Source organism: Oreochromis niloticus, linkage group LG16 (assembly GCF_001858045.2).
Source record: "Oreochromis niloticus isolate F11D_XX linkage group LG16, O_niloticus_UMD_NMBU, whole genome shotgun sequence".
Lineage (NCBI taxonomy): Eukaryota > Metazoa > Chordata > Actinopteri > Cichliformes > Cichlidae > Oreochromis > Oreochromis niloticus.
The window spans coordinates 20,029,348-20,054,844 of NC_031987.2; the positions used below are offsets into that span (position 1 = coordinate 20,029,348).

The 25,497-nt window shown below is 40.4% G+C and overlaps 1 protein-coding gene across 7 annotated transcripts in view; it reads left to right on the forward strand.

Annotated features, from left to right (window-relative positions):
* Window positions 1-1,429: 1,429 nt before the first annotated feature.
* myo16 (myosin XVI) overlaps window positions 1,430-25,497 on the forward strand; it is a 100,398-nt gene continuing 76,330 nt past the window's right edge. The window contains exon 1 of one of the 7 annotated variants that reach the window (XM_019353363.2): window positions 1,430-1,584. Coding sequence is in view for 2 of the 7 variants with exons in the window: in XM_013276209.3 (XP_013131663.1) it covers window positions 17,989-18,085 (97 nt within the window). In the remaining 5 variants the exon portion in view is untranslated. The other 6 variants (XM_019353362.2, XM_019353360.2, XM_019353361.2 and 3 more) reach the window with 6 other exon arrangements.

Genomic DNA, 25,497 nt, shown 5'->3' on the forward strand with positions numbered 1-25,497 from the left:
AAACATCTGATTGGGTTTAAAAATGCTTTCCCTCTCTCCCCTGTCCACATGAGATCTGCAAATATAAGCTGATCTATAATTCATATATTCCTGCATCTACCGAAAAATCAAACCATCACAAAACAGCAGGCGTCCAATCTGCATGGGTACAAGGCAAGTTTGAGCAGATTTGAAAGTTGTCTCCGTTCAAGCTCTTCCCATTGAATCTTTTATTTTTCCAGGCATTTTTCTCAAGGACATGAGCTTATTACAGAAGAGAGCAAAGCACCTCAGATGGATGATGAGAGGTGATTACGGCTTGCCACAACTCTGCTGCTTCCCCCTCTCTCTTCCCTTCTTTCTCCATCTTCTTCACCACTCCAAGCTGGGGCTTTGGATGACACACAGCCCGCAGCATTTGTTTGCACACACACACACACACACACACACTTAGAAGCTGTTGGACAAAAGGAACAATTTGTATATACTGTAAATAAAAAAATATGCTCTGTCATGAGCCCTTTTGCTAATTTTACCTGAATGTACCATCAGTTCAACAGTTAATATAAGTGAATAACTGACTTTACAATTATTCATTTATTTGTTTTTACAGTTTTTTGTTCCCTCACTTTCTCGTGGCTTCTGCAGGCTTGGCTTTAATTCACCGATTCTTGGTATTATTTTACACGTTTATAGTTTACACGTTTTTGAGTCTGCCAGTGGTTGCAAGTACTTTTATGTTGTTGTGATTGATTTCCAGTAGCAGGCACAATGTTAAATACTTTCACCATCTTGGTTAGTGATTCAGCGTGAGAACATTTTCGAATTAGCACCGCAGACCGCTCAGTTTTGTTTGCTCTTGTTTATTAACCAAAGTCCTGGAGAAATTCTGAAATTTTGACCTGATGATAGAAAAATAGAACCCAAGTATGGATTTCATGAAATCCATCTGATGCATGTAGAGATTTATTCTAGTACTCATTCTCATGCTGATGAGGAAGAGCAACAGGCACTGGTACCCTGTGAGAAAAAGGTGACGTTAGGTGAGAAGGCACATACTATTTACGAGCTGTCCTCATTGTTCGGCATATGTGCTTACATTCCTTTTTGGCATGCAAACACACACACATGCACAAGCAAAAGACGAGCGTAACGGAGTAGTGTGTACAAAGTCCACTGTCACCCATTCCTACCATCTGCTCATGGGCTTGTGATAAGCAGTTGTAATTAGAGATTTAAACTCCTGTCTTCCTCCCTTTCTGTTTCCCCTCTCTTACACAAAACCAAACTCATAAATCTCTCCCTTTCACTCTCTCTCCCTGACTTATGCTCACTCTCCCTTTCAGTTTTTCCCCTATATTCACCCAAGCAAGCACACCCCCCACCCCACCCACTCTCCTTTTAACTCTCTCTCCCCCTCGCTCTCTCTCAGATGGGATGTGAGTGGAGGATTTGAGCCTATTGGTGTAGATGTAGAGAGAGATGGGAGTTGAGTTCTCTCTGGCTTTCTCTCTCTGAGTGTTTCAGATCTCTGCAGCTGAGACCAAATTGTCTCTGGATTTTATTTGCTATCTGCACAGAACCACAGGGAGAAGCTACACTGAGGTACGGCGTTAAATGTCTAATGCTTTTCCGTGTGTTGTGTTGTTTAGCGACTTCAGAGCTCCTCTGTCTCGGTCGGTCACATAAGGCCCGATGGCATACTGTTGGGTCACCAGCAAATTATTTGGATGAGACGGTCAAAACTATGATTGTGAATAATTTGCCCTTTGCATGAATGGGATTTCCTAAGCGTACAAGTAATCTACAAAGGGTAAATGCCTGCTAGATCTTGATTTGACTTAGATTTTTATACGTATTTTGAGTTTCCTAATAGGTATTGCCTTTGTTTGCTGTCTGTAGATCGGCCTTTGTTTCTATTCTTTTATTTTTGTCCCTCTTGTATGCTGTTGTTTGCCTGGAGATGTTCCATGTGTGCTAACCGGCAGAGCAGAAAAAGGGAAACAGGTTTGTTGGCTTGTCAGCTGCAAACACAAACACGCAGCCCTCCAAAAAACCTTTAGGGTACTGAATGTCAACTGGGGATTGCCCCAGTTTCAGATGACCTTGGGCGACTTTCACCTAAGCTCTATGTGGTTGTGTGATGTGTACAATCGGAGCCTATGTGTAAATATTTACAGAATGTGAGGAAGAAAATCAGGAAAGAAAAAAGAAGTATACTATAGAGGACTGGAGAGCCAGGAAAAATAGGGGTGACAATGGGTGGTGAATAGATTTTATGGAGTGTAAAGCCTTTTCTTGGTGTGACATAAGATAACTCAGTATCCGACAAGATGATGACTCTGGCTGTGTAGCCTAAAAAAAACTGCTTTTGTTTCTCTGGAGCTCACAGATGGTCTCATTCAGAGTGAGAGTCTACACACCCCAGTCTGTGTGTGTGTGTGTGTGTGTGTGAGAGAGAGAGAGGGAGAGAGAGAGAGAGAGAGAGAGAAGAGTGCGTGCATGCGGGTTAAACTTGTTGGTGTTAAACCCTTGGGATGATATGATTCAGAGCTGTTACTGATAAACACAGTGTAAAAAAAATCACTCGTGATGTACAAGGAGGACCACTTGTTTTAGTCACAGCGTCCCTTTCAACAAGCTGTATCTGTGTCTGTGTGCTATTCCCATCTGTCCTGTTGCTCAGCCAGACTGTGGGCCTCTCTGTCTGGCAGTATCAGAGGTATCATTCTCTTTAAACTCAAAAGACTGTCTCCACCACGTTACTTTAACAGTAACATTTTCCCAGCAGTTATATTCCAGACTCTTTTTTTTTTTCCTGCTTCTTTTCTTTTCTCTGTGGAGCATTACTAAATGCTGTGTAATCCGCATAAGGGCGCCCAGTTGCCTGTCCTGCGGTCAGCTGTTGAGCCACATGGTCTCAAGACTTAGTCACCACCCTCCCTGATAATTATAGGTTGATTTATGAGCTCAAGGAGGATGATGATGAAGAGCAAGAGAGGGTGGTGGCTGAGCAAAGACCTTTTGCTGCAAGCGAGGTTTTTGATGGATTTGCTGCTATCAGAACTCCAGCGGTGCTCAAAGAATATACAAACCACCAACTGTTTCACTCATGTAAAGTAGCCCACCGGCTGTGTTGCAATGCTGAAGCCCCATGGCTTTGACAAGATTTAAATGACACCTTTTTTGTATGATTAAGGGGCGAATCGCCTTTTAAGAGAGCTCTGGGAGAGAGTGTCTGGTTCTGAAAGTCAACGTTATATAAAATGGAGAAAGGTAAAGGTAGAAGATGATGCCACCACTTAGATATCGTTTTGCTCCATCTAATAAATAAATTCAGAACTAGAGAGTCTCACTATTGCCTCACAGCACGAGGGCCCTGGGTTTGACTCCACCAAGGAGGTGGGGCCTTTCTGTGTGGAACTGACAACAACTGTTCCCTCTGAGTCTGCACGGATTCTCTCCGTGTACCCCGACTTCCTCCCACAGTCCAAAGACATGCATTGGGTTAGGTTGACCAAAGCCTGAATGGGAGCTTGAATGGTTGTTTGTCTTTCCATGTTAGCCCTGCAAAGGACTGGGGATCTGTTTAGGGTCTGCTCGGCCTCTTGTCCTGTAACAGCTGGCGTAGGCTCCAGCTCAAATTTAACCCTTGAACTGGATAAGTGAGAAGGGATGGATGGATGGATGGATGGATGGATGGATGGATGGATGGATGGATGAGTGAAACTCTGATCAAACATCTTTGTCCACATTTTTTGTGTCTGTCCACCAGCTGATATCTTCATAGTCGGGACTGCACGGTTATCACGCTCACTGAAATTCCTTGGCATTACTCTGTCAGAAAGCCTCCAAGCCTCCTTTTGAAAAACAAACAAACAAACAAAAATCATATCTTCACAGACATTGAGTAGATAGATGAATTTCATGTGCCTGAGGTCAGAGGACAGACAGCTGACTGGGCAGACAAAATAGGGGGTAGAGGGGGTTCATCTGGGAATGCCATGGATTAAATTGGACTGCTGCCAGCTGTAATCCAGAGCAACTGTGCTATTTATTTGAATTACGACTTGAGATGGAATTGGGCAATATTAGGAGTATGTTGTAAAGAAAAGGACTGTTTACTAAAATGATCAGGATTGAAAAGATTCCTGATCTATGATAATTATTTCATTATTTGTTTGTTTCTTTTGTTTGAACAACAGTAAATCCACCAAATTCCCACTGTATTTTCAGATTAATGACAGTTAAAAAAAAGAAATAGAGTTATTGCTCTCGCTTGCCAAAGCTTTACTCCAGCTATGAAACCTTGGTTGTATTTGGGTGTGTTATAATAATAGCAGCTAATAAACTAAATCAAATTTTTCATATTTCTGGTACTCGGCACAAATTTTCTGAAAATTGGAAGCAAAATTTGGGGAAAAAAGTGCTTTATTCTTCATTTTATAGATCATAAGCCGGAATTGGAAAATAAGCTTTGAGAATGGGATGAAACTGTCTGAAAACTGCTATTCTTATGAGTAAAGCACATAGGATTGGACAGCTGCTTGATTCAAACAGCAGCTAAAGTTAATGACAGGTGGTGAAAAGCACTCCTGGCATCAGCAGCAGCAAAAGCATGTTTTTAGGAGTGGAACTCCTGCAGCAAGCTTTGGATTGGATCCAAACCTTTTGTCTGAGATTTCCCCCCATCTGATGAAACAATATCATCAAAGCAGTCTGCATGGGTTCAATGCTAAACAGGTGCAGCAGCTGACACAAAGGTTGACTAAGCCCTAAGGAGATGGAGGCTGTCCTCTATGTGATCTCACTTTATATAGAAGACTTCCTCACAGTAATACAGGCGTGACGCTGCTGGTATGTGACTGGTGGCCTTGCAGACTTTGTTTCACTTCCTATAATTGGACACTGTGTCATAAAGGGACATCAGTGTCAGGGTCGATGTCTGGGCTTGCCAGGACTTGCTTTTGCTACATGTATTTATGAATTACCTTTCATCAGCTGATCGGGTGATAAGGGTAGGATAGCTTTATCTTATGTGAAAACCACAGTTAACACAGCTGGATTTTTTCCCCCCACAGAGAGAAAAGAGCAACACATAAGTAGCCTGCAGATACTTTAATGTTATGAAGGTAATTCAGGAATGAGAGCTGAGATTGCTTGATTGTGTAACATGGCTTGGATGGTGCAGAGGGAGGATGATGAATGCATTTCTCAGCAGGAAGAAACAAGTAGGATGGAAAGAGAGGCTGCGAGAACAGCTCATGAAGCAGCTGTTTCGCTCGCCTGTCTGAAAATTGTTTGAAGGCAGGTGCATAAAATGTGGCTACTCCATTTCTGCCATCGTATGGACAAGTGGACCCTCTGCCGTTGCGCATAAATAATTGTCCACCTACCGGGTTCTTTTGCCTGTAGCCACAGTGGCTGATATTAGAGCGCTGAGTGTGAGTGCATCAGCACAGCCATGCTAATGATTTGAACAGGATTGGTTAAGTATTCCCTTTAAAAACGCCGCTTTGATCTATTGAAGGAGCCATGGGGGGAGTTTTTGCTGAGATGAAAGATAATATCTAGCTGTGATGTTTGTGTGTCTGATTTCAAACATGTCGTCACTCACATTTAACCTTAATCAAATTAAGGCATTAGCTAATGGGGCATGATGCCCCTTTTGACAATGGTGCAATACACTCCCACTTCCATCACGCTGATCTCCTGAAGATCCTCGTTAGACTGTCGTCCACAGAATGAAAGATCGAGGATTATGGACAGAAGTGAGGCAAAAAGCAGAGTGTGTGACCTAAATTCTTGAGAAAAAGGCTCACTTACAGCAAAGCTGGAGTGAAATGAAGAAGAGAGGATTTGAGGTGAAGGAATGTTTGGTAAAGAGAAAGTGTGGAGGAAAGGGTGATAAAAGATCCCAGTTAGTGTTATCATAATATCTGTTCATCTCCGCAGGTACAGATAAGAGTTCTGAAATGAAGGAAAACGTCTCGGTAAAGCAATGTCTCATACCATAATGTGGAAGAAATTGCTTCGGGATCACACATACACATACTCCCAGAGTGTTTGTGTTAGTACGTGTGTGTGTTTTAAAAGTGTGTGTGTGTATTTTATTGATCTTGTAATTGCATCCCTTTGAATAACCACCAATCCAAAATGTAATACACTAACCTCTAAATCGTTCCCACCTGCCTTCCTTGTTTTTACTTTGTCTCCATGTTATAACTCCCTTCGTCCCTCTTACATTTTCCAGTTGACCTTACACCAGACTACAGAGTGTGTAATTTAATTAAAGCCATAGTCACACACGATCTGCGGCAGGAGGTGATAATAGGTAGTGCAATAAAGGATTTTAAGTACATGCTAAGTGTTAGAAGTTCATATCATCGCCTATGTAGCCTTAGACTGAACAGCATGGGCTGGTATAGGGAAGTGTTGACATTATTAGGGATCACTGAGACAGTGGAATATTAAAAGGAAAACAGAGAGACTGATTAGAGGAACATTTTGCAGCTAATTGTGAGGGTGTCTAATCTTGTCACTTGAAACACATTATAACTATTAATTAAGTAAATGAATTAAATCAGCTCATTTTTCTTGTCCCTATCTAAGCAGTTCATTATGAAAAAAAGAAATGGATTCAAATCCCTGCAAGAAAAGTCAATCTGTCACACAGCACTTGCATTCAAAGGTGTTGACCTTTACAGTAATTGGAAAACAAACTAAAATCATGTCAGTAATACGTTATGTATTACTAAAATTAGGGATAATTAAAAATAGGATTTGTTTAAATCTATCTTCAGATAAGACATATGGTCTAATTTCAAATCAGCATTTAAGACTAACAAGCTACATTACATTACAGACATATGTAGCATAAGCTAATAATAACACCATTGCTAATACAATTGCTATGCCTTGTGCATTAGCATAAAAAAATCTTTATATTGCATTAGTCATTGCTTGCTTACTTTAGACTTTAGATTCAAGATTTTTCAAATATTCACTGGAAATATTGCTAACTAGCTAATTGTATGAACTACCCACAACAGTGAAGGTTTGCTATTTTTCTACAACTTCATGAGATGTTGTTTGCCCGAAATACTTAATTTGTATTTTTTTTTTTTTTTTTAAGGTAAGGCAACTGGAACACTTATAATACCATGGCAGCCCTTGTAGCTAGATGCTAACTTTGTCAACATAGCTAAATTCATTCTTTACCATTAAATTAGGAGTGATGGGAAGTAACTGGGTGATAATGAAGTGAGACACCAGTTTTTTCTTTGTGCTAAAACTACTGTACTGTTATTAACAAAGTCTTGGGATGACAATATTGCTGTAAAATGACAGCTAGCGCCTTACTTAGCCAGTCTGAGGAAATATTAAATAGCATCAACAGCAATGAGTTGTTGGTTAGTATGTAAACCTTCATTTTTAGTGTCTTGCCCTCACTTAATGTAAGCTTATAGCACACTGTCTGCATATGTATGTGTACAATACAAGTTTTTATTGCGCCACCTCTCAGGATAATGGATCAGTCAACTTGTAATTTAGGTTAATTATGACAATAATTGCTTCAATAAGGCCAAACAGTAGGTACTGTATTGGTGTTTGGGTAAGACCCCCATTAATTATATGAGCAGCCACTCAGAGATTAAGAGTGACAGACTAGGATTGATGCAGACAGATGGAGAGATTATCCAGGAGGAAAGCACAGGAAGCTAATTAAAAACAGCTGATGTGTGAAGATATGCAACAAGGAGATCTCCCCTTTCAGAGGTACCCTCCTCTCTCTGTGTCTACTTTAAGCATTTCTATTTTTCTTGGTATTATAATTACTTTCCCCCGTGTTGCTGTCTGCTTTGTCTTTCTCATGATTACAGTCTCTTCAGTGACTGTAGATGTATGATTTTTTTTAACCATTACTGTCTCTGATTTTTAACTTGTGGAAATTGTGAAAAGATGCTTTGAGAGAAAAACAAATGTTAACAAGGAGAAAATCCAAGGTCACTGTGGGGATTATTACCAGTGCAGCTCTGTAGTAATGATGGTGATAGCCATTAACTATTCATCACCACCACATTACAGGACTAAGTGTTTGGGTTTATGTGTGTGAGCACATTAAGGGGTTTTAGACACACCTGTGTGTGAGCATTTAACCTCCATTATATTTTTTTCTGTGTGTCTGGCTCCAAAAACACAGCTCATGTCGCTCTGTTTTGTCTGCTTTGTCTGGCAGTTGGCTTTGTAGCCGGTTTCTGTCTTTATGGGTCTCCTTGGCAAACTATCCCTGTTTGGCCACAAACTCATCAGGGCACACTACATGAAGCAAATCCAGGCACCTCCCCTTTTCTTGTCCCTCCGCCTCATTTGTCAGAGCAGCCTAGTGGGGAATAGAAAGAAGGGGTGGATGATTGTGAGGCTAGGGGTGTGACTGCACCCCTCAGATGGAGTGAGTGGGCTGGGCTCAGCGAGGTCTGGAGAGGGGGAGGGACACAGAGGGAGATAGAAAGACAGATGTAAAAGAATGATCAGCTCCAAGCGGCATAGTTACCATGGCTACGGGGAAGGGGAAGAGGATGAATGAATGACATCACAGTGGCGGGGAGGTGAGAGAGTGTGAAATTGATTTGGAGCACGGGCAGGCTGCTCTCGTAGGGTTTTCGTCAGGCAGACACATTTCTCTCGCCTGCGTGCCGTGGTGTCTCCTGTGGACGAGCTCTCACTGGTGAGACTCTGCTTTTTCTCTCCTTCTAACACTTCTTGTTTCTGAGCCTGATGGTGAGTGTGATTTTTGTTTTGATAACAGCCTTCAGGTACTACAGCACAGAATGAGAACATGCATGCATGCATTAAGGAGCATGGGTGTCATGTGTGTCTTTGGGAATGAAAGGAAATGCATATGGTGTGCCATGCAGTTGTCGTGGGTCTAAATATACCACGAGACACTTAGTTTAGTGTGTTATTATGGCTGGGAATGAACAGCTGATTGTGCAAGAAAGATTTCAGTGTAGCGTAAGATTTCCGTGCTGTCATTAGATCTATTATGATTACAGATTTTCACACTTGATAGCTGCTGAGACTGCATCTGTTGTCATCTTGTTGCTGATTTCAGCTGTCATGTCATTTTCATTTAGTTCCTTAAGGTCACTTCTTTGTTGCCTCTGTTTTTAGCAGCGTAAAAGGGACGTTCAGAAGCCAAACCTGGTTTCTGTTCAGAAAGCACCTCAGCCGGGGAGCTGCGGAGCTTTTCCACCACTGGAGAGTGAACTTGACTCTTAATTTACGGGTGGTCTTTCTTAGCAGTGCACCAATGTGCTGCGAGTTCGTTGGCAAAGCTGGGTTTGTGATTAATGAGGAAGTTGACCTGTATTGACCCCTGAGAGACAAACAGACAGAGTTGAAGGGCAGGGGCTGGAGGTCACAGTAAAGTCAATCAAAGTCATTGCTCAGTTTCTCTTCCCGTTGGCCAGAATCCAGAATGGTGACAGTTAACAGATTACATTAGTGATCAAGGAATCGACATTAAGTGATTTTGAATGCATAATCCATTATCCACGCACACTGGTCCACATTTTTGTTGGTAAATGCCTAGTCCAGATGGTTTGTTTCACATCTTTTCAGCTGTTACATGTGTGAACTTTGCTGTCTATTCTTCTCTGGAGAGAATATGCAAAGAGGTACAGTGCATTTACAACTGTAGTCACTTAGCAATGATCCTTAACAGATAGTATTGTATAATTCAGCCACTGAATGTAATAGTTTAGAAGCAAAAGGAAGAATACTGTACTTAGTTATAAAAACAGCAGGAAAGGCTGAATTCCCCAAACAATATGCCTGTCCGGCCTCAGCACTGTTGGTAGGCTCAGGGCATCAATTATGAATAAAGAGAGGATGAATATACATGAGGCTCTTTCAGACAGTTTAATGTGAAACTGAGAAAACTGTCACTGGGCTATGCAGAAAACTGTACCGTAGATGTGGGTCACACTGTGTTTCTGTGTGTTAAAGATGAAATGGTATAAAAATTTCATATCACAGTTATAGTGACCAAAAGGATCGTGGTTATTAACACAGTAACGGTGTGGTTCGAATGTGTCGGATAAGTTTAATGTTTTTTATGAAACCAAAAAGTTTCCTCAGCTCAGGTCTGTGCAGTTTATTTTGTGTCATTCTGTATGACATCTGAAAGTGCGAGATGGACCCTTTTGCCCATTTATTCACAATCTATTTTTAACAAAAGAAACAACTGAGCAACCACAGAACAAAAGAGCAAAGCAAACAAAACAAACACTTCTCTAAATCAAAACATGGAAATCCATACGCTTCAAAAACATGTTTTCATGAAGAGAAAAAAGAGAATCGTATGTGTGAAAGCCACATCGTCTTTTACAGTGTTGCAGTCTCCCTTTGCCTTCATGTCAAATTCCTTTGATGTTTTTACCAAACACAGCGAGACAGTGTTTTTTAGCCTCTTATTGAATATGAACCTTTACTGTTTTCCATTTATTTTTTCTTTTCTTTAGCATGTGCAATAACACCATCTACGCTTTTATATAAAGAGTTGTTAAGACACAGACTGTAGGCAAATGATGGATGTAGCTCGTGCATCTAAAAAGTCAAGGTACTGAGGATACAGCTTAAACCTTCATACTTTCTAAAGGCCAGCAGGTGGCATCTCTGCTAACTGGAAAAAGAAGTCAGAATAAATCAAGATTGTGAGGATCTAAAATGGTAGGGCTCAAATGAATGGGTGACATCATGGCGACTAGATGGCTCTCATTTATATACAGTCTATAGGCTCATCGGATGGGAGTAGCTAGTATGGATGTTAAGGTGCTCCACTGCAGACAGTATTCAGTTGTACTGTCAGTCTCTTTTAGGTCATTTTAAAAGTTCAACTGAGTGAGTGTGAGGCTGCTGGCATTCTGGAAAGCATCACTTGGGACACAGTGCTTGCCCATGAAAGATGTCCAATCACTCACTCTGAAAACACAACTGCCCTGTAGCAAAACAGTACCTACGATAGTGCTTTTGTTTCAGTGTTGTAAGTCAGATCTAGGCCATCCCACTCTGTGTTACTGCATGTTTTCTTGTGTCACTTACACAGTGTCTTTAGTTTTTTTTCAATACCTTGCTCTTAACTTTGTGTCTCTTCTTCTCTGTTTATGACTACTACAAAGAAGTAAGAGTTATTTGGTGGTTGCATAGCAACATGAAGAGTTGTGCCTATACTGTACCTGGGTGATATAAGCATATTTATTGTGTAGCCTGCAGTCTACAGTTCCTCGTTGGGTTTAGCTTTGGAGAGAAATCACATTACTGGATAACTCTGACATATTGTTCGTTTATGTTGTGGGAAGCTGCAGATGACTGACTGCTGACAGTAATCCTGGAACCTACACAGTGAGCTCAAAGTAAAATTACACCTACAAACTTGGTAATGCAGCATTAGCTTATCAGGATGGTGGTGGCATGTCTCCATAATAATATTAATAATAATAATACGTTTTTGTACAAGAACCAGTGTCATCATTTTGATTTATTAGATATATGATGCTTCTTATGGCATTCATTTTACTGTGATAGCAGCAAAAGCATCAAAGTTGGGGGGATTTGGTTCTTTCACAGGATTCTGTGTAGTACAGAGGGGCAGTTTGTGCCATGAAAACAGACAATTTCTTAATCAAATTGTAATTTTTTTGTGTGTGTGTCTTTTTTGTTTATCCTTAATGACAAAAAGTGAATCAACCAGTATTTTTTCTTTATCGTCTTTACTGACAGAATTACAGTATGTAACACTATTGTTGTGTCGGCTGATCGGTTAACAGAGACAAATAACCCTCCAAGTTTTTGTGGAGAGTCATGATTGCTGCAGCATGTTTATGTGATCATACTGACATATTTACATAGTGACTTGGACAGTTCTAATATAAACTGTCTCACTCTGTCTCTCTCTTTGTCATATCATCTCTGTTCCACACATTTTTTGTTCCACACAAAAGGCCTGTTCACTGCAGGAGCTTCTGTAAAAGCTCCTGCAGTGAACAGGCCTTTTGTGTTCTTCTCAAGATTTACAAAGATTTGAATACTACTGTATTTAATCCATCTCAATTGGCTACTCTAACTTGCGTGTGAATGGGTGTATTAGAAGCACAACACACAAATATAGCTGCACAGGTTTCTTCTCATTACTTTTATGGTAGAATTACAGCTTCCATTTCAGCTGTTTTGCAAGAGTAGAGTGAAATGCAAAATTTGTTAACAAACATGGAAATGGTTCAAGAAGTAACTCGATTAGATTTGCATTAAACTGGTGAAGCTTCCAGACTATAATTATGCTGTGGTTGTTAATAGTGCAATCACACTAGGTGAAACAGTGGTTGGAGAATGCAGCAAGACACAACTTATTGAAGCTGTGAGCCGTGAACTTGCTGCCTCTGAAATGTTTGCTTGGAAGATCTGTGACCGCTCACAGTCAGCCGCAATAAAACGACAAGCTGTGGTACCAGTTAGGGATGAGTTACATGCAATCTGTGTGCAATAATAATGGCATTTAACTTTCATGAAATTGCAAATCTCTTGCTATTTACATACACTGAAATTTATATTAATTAGACATTCACATTAAACATGAAATATATACATTCAGAGTCCATACAGAAAAACCTCAACAAAAAGGCTGACTCAGACTGGCTGGAACATGCTGGAAACCGGTCTGGTTTTAGAAATTAGACAGCAATTATTTGCAAACCTTGAGTGATCGCAGTCAGGCCAAGTTACAGAGACAGATCGGCTTCCAACAGCTGACCTGTGTGATCGCTCAGAGTTTGTGGATGTCGCATGTTCAACCTCTGGGTGACCAGCTGGTCAACGCAACTACCTGTAATCGGTCACCAATACCAAAAATGTTTGATGCAATCAGGCAACCGTTGAGTTTTCTTATATAAAAGAAGGTTGCTGTCCTATTTTTAATCTATTTTCCTGTTGCTATTGCGACACGATAGTATCCACGTTATTATTCCCTGTATTTCATTGGAGTTACAGCTGTCTTTTTCCATCTCCTTTTTTCACCTCTACACTCCTGCTGTCAGTTTAAAGTCAGTTACGTAACATGAAATTATGATATAATTATAAAAGACTTCAACTGGAGTGAACAAAAGGTGCGCTCGTTTTAGAAATGGACTCCTTTCCTTTAATCTGATTGCATCGCAAAGTGACAGCCTGTCACTTTTTCAGTAAAAGTCTGTTTTGTAAAATGTGTTTGTTTACTTAAAGTAGTCACATGACGCATGTACAGTAGCATCGGCCAGTGCGTTAATATATATCTATGAGGTTTGTGTGTGTAGCCCTACCCCCTTTATATCATTGCCAAAAAACAGCTGGTCGAGCGTTGTTGTGCATGCGCAGTGTGCGTGTGTGTGTTTGTGCACATTCGCTCAGATACACAGCAGGCATCTTATGGAACATTAGTACTTGAATTTAAACAGCTGTTTGTAGCATGATAACATGAAGCTGAACGGTGATGTAGATTAGTAGATGGAGCCAACTGTGCGTGAGTCACTGTGAGTCACTCACACAGTGTTGTGTGTCAGGCAGTAGTCACTCATTCAGATGGGGCAGAATGAGAACAGGTGAGAGTAGGATGCTGTTTCTTCACTAAGTGCTGCTTGACTTGGAGCTGTTCACATGTTTGCTTGTACTTTTCTTTTATTTGTCTGGTTATTGATTGTCTTTCGCCGAAGCTTTGTGTACCCGCGTTTGTTTGTTGTGCCAGCTGCTTGGCGCTGGGAGGATAAACAAAGTCAGAGCGAGAACTGGACTCCCTTCCAGTTTTAGGGATTGTGTAGTGGAGGAGAGGAGGGAAAGGGAGGGATTTAGAGAGAGACTCATAATTACAGGCAGAAAGCGAAGCCTGCACGAGAGGAGAGAATCTAACTCATAAGTTATTAATTGTTATAGCTCTCATCTGTCTCTGCCTTTGTCATGTACTAATTTATGTAATTTGTCTTTCAAACCCTCCTCACTCTGACAGTTTTTTTCCTCGCCATTCTCATGTTTCTCTCTCCTTTCTTTCTTTCTTCTTCTGGCCAGCAGTGATAATGAACTGTATCAGTGTTTCAGCAATCAACGGACTAGATGATGCTGAAGTGATTACTGCAGTCTTTTGTCATTTGTTGACTCTTAAACTGTGAAATTACAAACAATCCTGTTTACACGGCTGCCACTTTAGTGCAGTCAATCTATGCCTCAACGTCAAAAAATAAAATAGCTGCATGAATCTTGATCAACCACTTAATCAGGATTTTCTTTTGTCTTGATTGTCAGTTTCTTTGGACTTCATCTAAGGCGCGAGAGTTACACTTTCAAAGTGGGGAGCATTTTACCATATTTGAGGGCGTATCGAGCTGACTGAACTCCCAAACAGATCGTGTTTGTCTTTATAACTGCCTACATTCACGACACAACTGTAGCTGAATAATAAATTAATGAGAATGACACACGTGATTGGCAGGGAGCTCCAAAGCAGATTGCAGGTCTTGTCACACTGGTGGGCGACTGTTTCAGATCTTTGAAACAAACACTTGAAACAAACAAGTCGTCATATGGGTTTGAATATTACTATAAACATTTTATTTAATGGCTGTAATGCTTTGATTCATATAATCACTCAGAAAATGCCTGAATTTTAGTGTTGACAGCAAAGCAAAGCATTTTTATGTGCCTTCCTTTGAAGAAAAAAATTGCTTTTTTTTTTTTTTTTTTTTTACAAAAAATTGTTTCCATTTTCAAAACTGTTTCATCCATGATTTTTTTTCTTTCTGGCAAAAAATAAGTTGCTCTTTTACACAAAACCAGCTGATTAGTCACTACCAGGTGAAAATCAAAAGGTTTGTTATTTTGCATCGTTTACCTGTGTGTTCATGAAATACTCCAGCAAAAAAATTCAGAAAACAAGATTCAGCGTAGTGTGAGCCAGTAAACTGAACACAACAGGTATTATTTTGTTTGTGCTTGTTAGTTTAAAAATGAATGGGTCAAAGATGAAATTGCCTGCCATGTCTGAAGCCCATAAATCTGATTTATAAGAACATGCAATTCTGCAGTTGTGACTGTTAGGTCAGTGCCTGGGAGCTGCTAAAGCTCACAGGCTCAGCATGGCTTGTTAACACCTGTCTGTTATTGAGTCACCCTGGCATAGCTGACTGGTACTGGGACTGATACCATTTTACCTTCATCTGTTCGACCTCTGTTCATCATTGTATATTCAATTTGTTTTCCACTAATGCACTGCGACAGGCTGCAATGTCCTTGAAATAATTGAGGCAACCTTTTATGTCACTTATGCATAGTAACAAACTATCAAATGAAACAAAGTGGTGCTTTAGTAAGACCAGTAAAAGGATAAATGAGAGAGGATAATGCTGTTTGACCTCTTTTCTGCATTTATAGGTAGTTTCTCTGTGATCTGCAGCATCGTGCAGAGAAATGCTTAAATCTTCCCCCTGCAGGCAGCAATCCACCTTAGAATTAACTAACATTGATGCTATGTTATTAACTGGTATTAAGAATATTAGATAGCCTGCTATTTAATTTAAACCTGGCTTGAGCTGCTACTGTGTAATGATCAGATTGCACAATTATTCTGTTTAGAAGGTGATTCAAAAAGATTTAACACATAATTTGTGTGGCTTAGGAAATAAGTAATTTGTCAATTGTATTAGTGTATTGGTCTGTAATCTTGCCAAAAAGTAACAAAAATATTGTTTGAGGAAATTTAGAAAATTTCTCAGTGCTGTTTAATCTTCTTGTTATTAATATATTTTAAAATATTATTTTAAAAGCAAAACATGGGGTAAAGTATTTAATGGTTTGATCATGTTTGACAACAGTAGGCATAGATCTATACCCATATGTCTCTCATTGCTTTAGTAGCAGCTCAAAAAAACCAGCGTGAGTGCTGCGCCATGCAGGAGGCCAGTTTGTCTGAACCGCGTAGACTTTAGATGAAATACTCTTGAGAAGGTAAATAGGACAGGTGTTTCACCATCTAAATGATGTATGTAGCTGTTTGCATTGCCAATGAGTATACGTTGACCTTTCTGATTACATTTGAGTGTTACTTAGTATGTACTCTGTCAACACCAAGACGGATACTAATACTAATCTTACCAAAAAACCTGCAGAAAAAAATGTGCATAAAAATATGATCAAAATAACTCTGACAACAGATTGTAAGAATAGACACAGAATAGAGAGAGAAATATAGAAAGCTTGGGCAGTATGTTAAAAATTGTCTACTGGCCACCATCAACAACAGACAGTTGCAGTTTTTTGATATATGTGCAGTGCCACCCACTCCCCCATGCATGCACATGCATGAATGACCTTGCTGCAAAAAAATAATAAAATAAACTCATATACTTGGGATTATTTTTGTGTTAGACCAGACAAACATGATAGACTGAGGCACCAGATGGTAAACCCTGGCAACATTCGTTCACTGGGGAAAAATGTGAAAAATGTGTACTCCCAGATTGGCTGGCCAGAAGTTACTGGAAGTTGCTGGGTGATGCTGAGTAAAATCAGTCACAGAGAGGGTAGTGCACCAAAAACTTCTTTGTGATTGCTTTGGCCACTAGCAGAATGCTCCAGTCACCTGTAGTTTGCTGGGAAGAGGCCAACTTGTCCACAAACACTTTCCAACTGAATGGAAGTGAAACTTGAAAAAAACGGTTACGGGAAAAAGAGCATGTTCACTTTCAAAGGAAAAGTTGCACCTATTGAAACATGTTGGCTTTAGCGGTAAGGCTGCTCTACATTTAAAGGTAGAAATTCTCAGATTCCAGTTTGTGACACACTTTCTCAAGTTTCGCTACCTCTCTGTAGTTATTTAGTAAGTGGGCGACTGCAGTCTGTTAGCAAGCAAAGCAGTAGGGAGGTTAGCAGTCCAGACTTTTCAACAACTAGATATACCTAGCAACAGCAAACAAATTCTCAGACGATAAACATATTTTTCCCTATTGACCAGTGCTTACCATGGGGTCACCAACCAGTCTCTGGGAACTAGATGAATAACACCTTGAAGCTTCTGAATGAACGGATGGGGTTAACAGATATTATTAAGTGATTGGGATGCACACCAAGTTAGCAGCTAGCTTGTCTAGTGTGGATTGAGCTAGCTTCTTAGCTCAAAAATGTCTTGGACACCATACAATACCAGGTCTCCATGGGACTAGTCATTACCAATGAGAGTCTCAATCAGTGTCCCCACTGTAGTTCTCCACAACCTAAAGGAAGAATCTTGTTCCAGTATTCATCAATTGTGCTTTGCAAGTTAATTATTTTTCATGCCCTCACAGCACAAGTCGGCAATGGGCTCGACCAATTGTCATGAACAATTATGACCAAACCTAATATTGAGGATTTTAAATTGAATCCCAAATGAAGTACTGTCAGTAGCACAATTACCATAAATTAAAAACGATACCCCTGTAAGAAAAACAGGACAGATTAGCAATATGATAATAACATTTGGTGCAGTGAAAAAAATCAACAAAACAGACAAAAACAATATGATTGCAGCTGTTAAACAAATAATTTAAAAAAATACATGAAGTAGCAAATTATGTTTGGTGTATGTTTACTTGAGCACCTTTTGTTGATAGCATGATACAATATATGGGATTGTAAGTAGCTGGAATGGATTTACACAAATAAATCTATCAAATAGAAATGAGAAATACTTAATTCAAAGCCTCCTTTAATATGTAATATCTCACACTCCCCAGTGTTAAGTGCCTTTGGCTTTGCCTTAATTAGGAACATTGCCTGCACCTTGGATCCTTCACTACTGAACTCAGTTGAAGAGATCACATGTCAGAACAAATGTGCACACTCTCTAGGGTGTCAAGCACAAAATTCATGGTGATAACACAGTTGCAGCATTGATTGACACCTGAGGGTGATGATGGCAGAGTGACCGCTGTGTCAAAGTGAGTGAAATTTATGATCTGTGCATCAAACGCTGCCTTAGTGAAAACCTGTCAGTGCTGCACAGAAGAAGAGAGCCTCAGTCTCTACCAGAAACAGCATGTGCTACAGTGTGAGTGACTTTGAAACAATAAAGACATAGATAGATAATGCCGAGAAAACAGATTGTGGATAGTTACACAAGTGACTGCAGCCGTGCTTTCTTTTGACAGAGATTTAGATGGCTGTTATATACAATGGAGTCCTTACATCTGTTGTTTTTATCTCTTTTCTTCACTCTGTCTCGCTGCTTACTTGTGGCTGCAGAGAGATAGAAATTATCATTACGTGTCACCAATTTATTGTCCTGTCTCTGTTGCCGCAGATATCATTTGACTTGCCTTCTAGCGTGATGTCTCACTTTGAAACTGTGCTTTACAGTACCTCATGTTTCAGTTTTCCAGCAAGCCACCACTTTCTGATACGGCATCTTAAGTCTCTATTACTGCAGGCGCAGATAACATGCGCCATTAATGCTTAAAGACATTTAGATGGGAACGCATGACAATACCCTGTCAGAATGTGCTGCTGTGCGATCTCCATTTCAAAAGTGATAATGGGATAGTCATTGTGTTATCCCAAAAACACTTTTCTACTCGGCTTGCAAGTGCAGTAAAGATGTGAATTTGTCTGTTGTCTCCGTGTTTGTGTGCAAACACATGTAGCAGTACGATTTAATTACTCTGCATAGTGCAGTTTTTGCACACACTCGAACACAGGCACCTGATTTTACTCCGGTAGTTGTTGTAGTAGTTGCTCAGGCTGTACTTTGCATACGATGCAGCGAGCAGTTGCTTTGACCTGATTTCCTATGACAGGAATTACTCAAGTATCCAGTCTGACACACATACACACAAATCTCACTCCCAGTGTGTCTTTTCTTTTCCCCCAGTCTCTTTCAAGTTTGCTCTGTTACTCCTCTCTGTTCGCCACCAACGCAGAGTGAACCTCACCTGCTTCTCACGTGCTTTAATCCCATCTCTGCTCGCCTGTATTTGACAGCGATTGTGCCTCAAAATCTCACACAGGAAAATCAGCGTGCTATTCAGGCTGTAGATGTGTAAGCGCCACGCCACAGATTTCTAAAACGTGTCTCGCAATCCAGATTGATTCACACACTGCACACCCTGTTAACCTCTACTACTATTATCCATTTTTTAAGTGTGTTTCAGCTTCTCTCTGTTCTTGTTCTCGCTGTCTCTTCTTCCTCCTTCTTGCTCACATTCCCATCCTGCACAAATCCCTTTTTAACACAAAGCTTAGTAAATGCAAATCAGCCTTAGAGGACAAAATCATAGAGATCGCCCTACAGACACACATAGTTCATATTGCACCATGCGCTGTGGTGTGTTGCTGCATGATAAGTGCATTATAGTGGCGTCTAAACGTACTGCGCTCAAGCTCCAACGTTCTGTAAACTATCTTTATCCGTAATAAATTTGAGGCTAGTTTAAGACCGCTGATGAACACTTAACCTGTCACCACACCAAAAGCCGCACTGCAGCAGCTTCGCCTGTCTTTCTCTCTCTGTCTTTAGCTGTCCTATCAAATTTAACACTCCCCTCTCTTTTTGCCTCTTGCTTATTTTTCTTTCTCTTGCTCCCCCTGCTGTGTCTGCAATTCTTCAGTTTAATCAAACAGCCCTCCTCACAATCTGTCTGTCTCGCTCTCTCTGCGTTATATCTATAATATAGGGTAGCTCAATGAATCCTTTCTTGCCGCCTTTTTTTTTGGGCTGAGAAGGTAGAGGATAGTCCAAAGAAGTGTGCATCTGTATGAGTCACTGCATATGTGTGTGTGTGTGGAAAACCAGGAGAGGGGTGTGTAAGGAGGCGAAGAGCATTGCGTCATTGGGGGTGTGTTGAACAGGAGGTGGGCTGAGCCGGCTGCCAGTCAGTGACGACAGTGGAGCACGTGTGTTGGCTATGGCTGGGAAGACGCTGTGCAGCGGTTATCCGGCTGTAGGCGAGAAGAGCTAGAAACAGCCGCAGCTCCGTGTTACTGAAGGGGTGACCGAGAGAGTGCATGTCTGTGTGTGTGTGTGTGTGAGAGTGTGTGTGAAAGCGAGAGAGGAACCGTATGCATGTAGATGCTGCATGAGCTGCAACCGGAGCTGCTACTGGTGGTGGTGAATAATGCAGACAGGGGAACAGAGTTTGGATAGCATGCAGTGAGCCAGATTAATAATGTATCGTGCCGGTTATGAGCTCTGCTTTAGTTAGTTTTTCTGGAACCTGTAGCTGCCTACTATCTGCCTGCCTTCCTCACTCACTGACTCCCCCGCATACCTGCCTTCCTTCCTACCTGACTGTTGGACTGTCTGACTTGCTCAGAAAATGTCTCACTACCATTTCATCAAATGTTGTAAGTAGCCATTCAGCAGTTCTATATTTATGCATGCAAGTACTTGTCAGTCATGGGTGTGTGTCTGTTGCATTAGCACTTACTGTATGTTCAGGCTGCCATACTGTATGAGTTCACATGCTTAAGAATTCTGGTCATTTGCTGCAGACGCAGCAGCGGTGTGGTCTAAACTTCAAATGGGTATTTGTGTCCCCCGTGTGTGTGTGTGTGTTCGTGCAGTAAGTGGGTGTGTGAGCTTGCTGCAGAGAGCTGCTGCAGATGTGTGAAGTTGACCGGTGAATGCGGCAGGTAGCAGCAAAACGAAGGAAAGAAAGCTGAAGTAGAGCCACAAAGATGCAGATCCCACGAGTGTCTGGCATATTCACATCACACTAACAGACTCACAGAGAGAAAGTGGTTTCAAGGAGAGAAAGACAGATAGAGGAGCACGGGAGAGAGGGAGGGGATGGCATTATTGGGAAAGGGATGGAAGGAGTGACATAAGGAATATGGCCAAATTTTGAGTGATAGATGCAGATATTTGAGAGGCAACAGCAAGGAAAACCGGAAAAAGGGAGAATATAGGAGGAAAGATAATTGAGTGCTATGAGAGAGGTGATGCAGGCTGTCAAAGTCTCTCCTTCACTCTGAGGAACCACCTCACCCCTTAATCCATCCACATCCCCTCTCCTACATATCCTGCATATTTATGGTGTCTGCAGCTTGCAGACACCATAAATGTGAGTTTGTGTGCATGTAACTGTGTATGTGTAGTATTTTGCAATTTACAAGCTCCTGCAATGCTGTTTGTGTTATTAGCCGAAGCCTGCTGGAGCCTGCATGGGATGCTCTACATTTAATCAATAACTGATAGCTTGGAGATGGGATGGCAGAAGAAGAAAGCTCATGCTTTCTTTCCCCGTCTCTCTCTCTCTCTCTCTCTGTATATCCACTTAATCCATATCCCAGATTCATTCAGACCCATTTCCGATTAGTCCTTTCCTGGTCTGGTGTATTTGTCCACAACCATTCATCACATAGTAGCAAGAGTCAGTGTGTCTTGCTATTTTGACCACTTAGTGCAGACGTTATGTCCTAATATTTGAAAATAAACTGCAGGTTATTAAAAGGTGATGTGATGTGCACAGCATTTTATGTGGAAAGTGAAGTTTCCTGTGCACCTCACTAGAAGCTGAACTAAAATGTTCAGTTTCTAGTGATATACTCTCCTCGTTTTTAGCCTATTTTTTATACCCATCTATCTTACATGCTTTGTACACCTACAGTTCATGTGTGGGCTGTCTGCCCTAATATGTCATCTTATTTGTTGTCTGTCATGGACTGGGAGTTTATGGATTTGTGTGACTGTAGCCTTGAATGTATGCCTAATAGATGATGTATTGGGGTGACAAAGAGTGTGAAGGATACAACCAGGCTGACCAAAGAACACACAGTAGGAACAGTGAGGACAGAGACTGAGGCAAGAAACAGTCAGCTGCTCAGAAAACGATAATCAATATTATTTTTATTTTTTTTGGGGGGGGGGATATTAAAAAGTTGAATATTTGAACAAAATATCAGTATGATCTATATGTGACTGTTGCTGCATTTACGTAAAGATGATTAATTGTTGTAATCAAGGAAATAACATGCCACTTCTTCTGAGTTTGGACTGAAAAGTATTCTGACGTATGCACGTGTGTATGTGCAGGTGTGATGCACTGCACGTGTTTGGTCTTGATGGTCTGTTTCATCTTTTTCTTCTTCTGTTTTATCTTCAACTCTGCAGTGAATGAAATAGATGCGATGGAATACACACCAGTGTCAAATTAAAGGAAAAAACCCTTAATCCTCGAACGCCTACAGCAAGGTCATCCTCTGATATGTCGTAGGAGGTATTTTGATGACACCGTTAAGATTCACATGTATCTTTCCTGGGTAGGGTCACTATAAATCAATGCAAGATTGCTCAAATTGATCCCCTTTAACCTAACATGAAGCATTTCTTTCCTGATGGTAGTGGTCTCTTTCAAGATTATAATGCCTCCCCCTTCCGTAGGTCATGAAGGGTCACTGATTGGTTTAATAAGTATAAAATTAATATGAATCACATACTGTCTTCACAGCCAATACCTCTCAGCCAAATTGAAGATCTATGTGAGACTTTAGATGAACGACCATCATGTGAGGGGATATCCTTTGGCAGAGTGGTGTTTAATTCCCCACATAAGAGATATAGAGACTCACTGAATTAATGTCATGTTGCAATTATGCTACTCTGTAGGCATGTGGTGACCCAACACCTTATTAAAACAATTTATGATGGTTTTTCCTTTAATTTGTCGCGTGTGCATATAAGAACAGGAGAAAAAATGAGGCGATAACTGTGGGACTGAGAATGCAAGACTGTGGAGACACATTGTCGTATATTATTAGAAAAAGCAGTAGGTTGAGTGTGTTTCTGTGTTTCAACCGTTAGCCAAGTTCCCAAAATAAAATACAGTTGAAGCACCTGGCATGAGCAGTATAATAATGACCCCCACCCACCACTCCCGTCTGGAACTTGAATACAAAAGAACGCTTTTTTTACATGTCTGTCCAGAGCAGATGGCACTGATGTATTGTGAAGGAAGTGTGTGTGTGTGTGTGTGTGTGTGTGTGTGTGAGAGACCAACCGGGTTCGGGGCAGGTGTTTAAATGAATGTGTAGATGTATATCAAACAAAAACAAACAAAAAAAGCACACAGAAGCATCTTTTGGTCTGCTAGGACGTCTTTGTTTCTGCCTGATAAAAATCGAGTCCGAACACCTCGGCCCCTTCGAATGAGAGCTGCTGGTATACTGTAAAAAGTAACAACAGTGTACTTACACCCCTCGACAGTTAAGGACTTCTTTTATTGTTAGGTTGCTTTTCACTGTTGAAAGAAAAGCCCCAGTTTAAAGTCTCAGAAAGGTGGCTCTAGTGCCAAAAAGATTCTCAGGTGGTAGTGCAAGTGCTGGACTGGGGGACAAATGTGCATAGCTCTTATGCATATTCCACTTATATGAGATAACTTGCAACACTCTCTAATGTGTAAAAACAATGAAAAACTAACATCACAGATACAAAGTAAGAAACAGACAGAAAACACCCTGGGAGAGAAATAAAATAATAACGTGTGTCTGATACTGTTATTTCCTCTGACGGTAAAGTGTGACCAGTCACAGTCTGGAGCTCTGGAAAAATAAGATATTTAAGACCTGATAAAGTTGTGACAAAGAAACAGAAGGTGTTGGAAAACATGCAGTGCTACAAAAGTGCCCTGCTGACACTACTTTTCACCTGCTGAAAACACTGATGTGTGCTCAGTCACCCTAAAAGAGAAGCAGACAGATGACGGAGAGAAAGAGCGCTAGATCAGTGAACAGACAAAAATACTCAAAGTAAGGGAGAACTAAATCAAAAGTGGGCAAAGAAGAAAAAAAGACAAGCACAATAAAAGAAGAGCAGTTTGAGAAATGTAAGGAGTGAGATATAACATGCCCAAAGAGACATAAGTTAGTGAGTCATTGTCTGTGTGAAGACTATCTTGTCTTCATGTTTTGCTTGTCCTCTGGGCTGACTATGACCTGAATTTGTCATATTATCAGTGCTGTCATGACAGTTCGTCTTCTGTTTGCACTTTAACTTACTTTGTAACATATTATTATTCCTAAAAGTGTTGGCATCTTTTGTTTTGTTTTTTATTTCTACATGAGCTCTTTTGGTCTTCCGGGGCTTGGCCCACCTGCTGTAGAGTCACGCTACTTTACATCACCCAAGCAGACCAGAATAAGTTTAGCAGCTGCCTTGTGATGAGATCTGTTTGGCTACGTTCCACTGAGAGGCAGATAGATTATGCACAGTCAGGAGAATTGATACACTCTGTTAGGACAGAAAAAAAAACAGCACATAAAATATTGTGGCGTCTCGCACAACCCACCCCAGGGCTAAACAATGAGCAAATATCCTTCACAGCCAGGATGCTAAATGACTGCCTGCACACAACTGGGCAAAATGCTGACATAAACACAAAAGGATGCAGCTTGGTTTAAAAAAATGTTTTTAACAGCGTAAGTCAGGATGCCATTATTCACAAATTATTAAAACTGTTAACTAACTGAAAATTACCTGAGAAAATCATGTAGTCATTGAATGCCCGCAACACAAAGGTCGGGGCAGGAAGACTGGAAAGGTCGTGTAATGAAAACAAATAAAAGAAATTAGACTAATTAGTAAAATGATTGGCTATAAAAAGAAAGAGCATCCCAGAGAGGCTGATAGTTTCAGAAGTAACGATGGGAGGCTTTTACCACTTTGTGAAAAAGCGAGTGGGAAAATTGTTCAACAATTTCAGAATACTTTTTTTTTTAATTTAAAATCAGCAAAGAATTTGTTCTTTTATGTGCAAAGTGTCTAGAGCTGTAGTAAACAAAATAATCACACTTACTCTGCAGTAATTGTTTGGCGTATGGAGTGCAGCATATTTTCTAGAATTATTGTCCTCAGTGAATTATAAATAAGCATAAAAAGGAGCTCTTTATTTGTTTCTTATATTTTATTTTTGCTTTTGTGCCTTAAGGCAAAGCTACACAGATTTTTTTTTATGTTTTTATCTCCTTTGTTAAGCACATTGAGTTTATACATAATAAAATGTGCTATATAAATAAAATTGCTATTGCTATAAAAAGCTGATATTTAAAGCACACATTACCACTTCAACACACCTGAGGACATGGATGCTTCTTATTATCTGAGACATGTTTAATAAATAAATAAATAAGATCTCAGTGTGCTAACTACTTTTTTAAATGTAAGGCATTCTGGATAATAACTTTCTTCAAATTTATTCTGAACAAGTAAAATTCATAAGAGAACATCCGTGATGTTTGGAAGTGAAATATTTTGAATCTCCATTCATCCTCATTACTTTTTAAAGGGTGTGTTTGTGGTTTAGTTTTCCTCTCGCTGGGGTGTTGATGATTTCTCCCAAATGATTTAGTAGCAAAGTGAGCTAAGACCAAAATACACATATTTAATATGAGGCACAATATTTCTTTTGGTTCAGTTTCTTGGTGAAGAAAGCTGAAGAACTCAGCTGACACTGTTTTGTTGCTGTGAAT